Source organism: Morone saxatilis, unplaced genomic scaffold, assembly GCF_004916995.1.
Source record: "Morone saxatilis isolate NCDOM2014 unplaced genomic scaffold, NCSU_SB_2.0 Contig10, whole genome shotgun sequence".
In the NCBI taxonomy this organism is placed as follows: Eukaryota; Metazoa; Chordata; class Actinopteri; family Moronidae; genus Morone; species Morone saxatilis.
In genome coordinates this window covers 1,263,663-1,265,496 of record NW_023339652.1, presented here as the reverse complement: position 1 = coordinate 1,265,496, position 1,834 = coordinate 1,263,663, and the positions used below count along the sequence as shown (strand labels likewise).

The window sequence follows — 1,834 nt, the reverse complement described above, 5'->3', positions numbered from 1 at the left end:
GGTGGTGAAGACAACAACTCTCATGATCCCACGCTGCTTCACCACACTGAATTTTGTCTTTATTGTCTTCGTCTTTATTTTTTGCAATATATAGAGGGAAAAGCACCAGGTCATGACGTATGATCCACATTTTTACAATTGGAGAATGTAAGAATTTAGACCTTTAGACCTTCAACAACGATCAGTTAAAATGTTCAAAAATATAATTTCTTGTCAAAATGGAGCCGCTGCAGAGGAGCTAAAGAGCTGCAGGTTGCCTTCCTGTGTCCTATATGATGGTTTAAACATGGTTTATAGTATATTATGTAAAACGTGTGTCTCAGGTAATTAAAACTTGCACACTCCCTGAACCAACACTGAAGGGACGACCTGGGAGTCTTCAGCCCCCGCACAGGAGAAAGTGTGTTTATTGGGTTTATTTTTGGAACAATAATAACGTGTTTGTTGTTGTGTTTGTGTCCCAGAGTGTCCTCTGACTCTGGCGGTCCAGCTGGAGGAGAGCTGTGAGTTGATTAAAGTCCTTCGCAGTGGAGGCGCTCACCTGGACTTCAGGACCAGAGACGGTATCACCGCTCTGCATCGGGCCGTCCTCTGCAGGAACAGCGCTTCTCTCACTGTAAGACAACACGTACTGCGTTTGTCCCAGTGTTACTGTATTTATGTGATGTATTTATTTACTCTTTAGATTCAGATTAATAATATAAAATACAATCAATCGGGGCAGCGTCAGAGCCTCGAGCTCCCAGTCCGTTAGCAGCAGTTAGCGATTAGCTAATAACAACAATGTGTCCATCAGTAAATCTCTGAGATTTGAGGCGAAGAAGCAGCTGAAAACCAGAAAATATGTAACTTCCCTTCACAACCAGAGAAACACTTTCTGCATACAAACATTTAACAGTTAGTCCTGAATCCTGAGCAGAGCAGTCAGATAACGAAACTACCACCGAGAGCGTCTCATAAGCGAAGCCTCTTACCTGCCTGCCATTGTTTACTTGTGTATTTTGTCCTCAAAAAGAAAACAAAACGTCTTTCTCCTCTTCTCTCTTCTAGACTAGAAGAAGTCAGTCAGTCAATCTCTTCTGACTGATTGACTTCTAGTCTGTCGATGTTGCATGAAATTCGATCCGCAGTCTGCACAGGGTCTTTCACTGTCTGACCTGCCAGTGCGATCTGAGCTGAGATTACTTTCAAACCTCATTATTTGACACTTTGGCCTCGTTTCATATGAACATCCAACAGTAGGACGTTATAAATATGTTATATGTATATATATGTGACAGAAACTCAGGAAAAGAATAAGCTTTAAAGCTTTATGTCTTTGTTTTTATCATCAATTTTTATTTTTGACAAGAAATCATCATGGTTCCAACTTCGTCTCCAATTATTCGAGTTTATAATATTTTATTAATTTAACTTCAACATGAACAAACTATTTTTTATAATAATAATAATTATTATTAATATTGTTATTTCTGAATACATCCTGTCCTGTTCTGGTCCTCAGACTCTGCTGGACCTCGGAGCGTCTCCGGACTACAAGGACAGCCGAGGTCTGACTCCTCTCTATCACTCTGCCATGGTGGGCGGCGCCCCCTACTGCTGTGAACTACTGCTGCAGGACCACGCCACCATCGGTACGGAGGCTCACAGGGTCAATCCAGAGAGTGTGTGTGTGCGTGTGTGTGTGTGTGACTGCTTTCATTATTTAACTTTGTTAATGTCTTTTGTGAGAAAAACACTTCAACACTGAAATAATTCTTGTTGTCATGGTTGCAGGGATGACTGATGAAAACGGGTGGCAGGAAATCCACCAGGTGACACACACACACACACA

At 41.7% G+C, this 1,834-nt stretch overlaps 1 protein-coding gene across 1 annotated transcript in view; it reads left to right on the top strand.

Annotated features, from left to right (window-relative positions):
* shank3b (SH3 and multiple ankyrin repeat domains 3b) overlaps positions 1 to 1,834 on the top strand; it is a gene marked incomplete in the record, with an annotated part of 36,719 nt that overhangs the window by 25,482 nt on the left and 9,403 nt on the right. Inside the window, 3 exon segments of the mRNA XM_035675309.1 lie at positions 465 to 616; positions 1,505 to 1,634; positions 1,777 to 1,814. Of these exon segments, the coding sequence (XP_035531202.1) occupies positions 465 to 616; positions 1,505 to 1,634; positions 1,777 to 1,814 (320 nt within the window).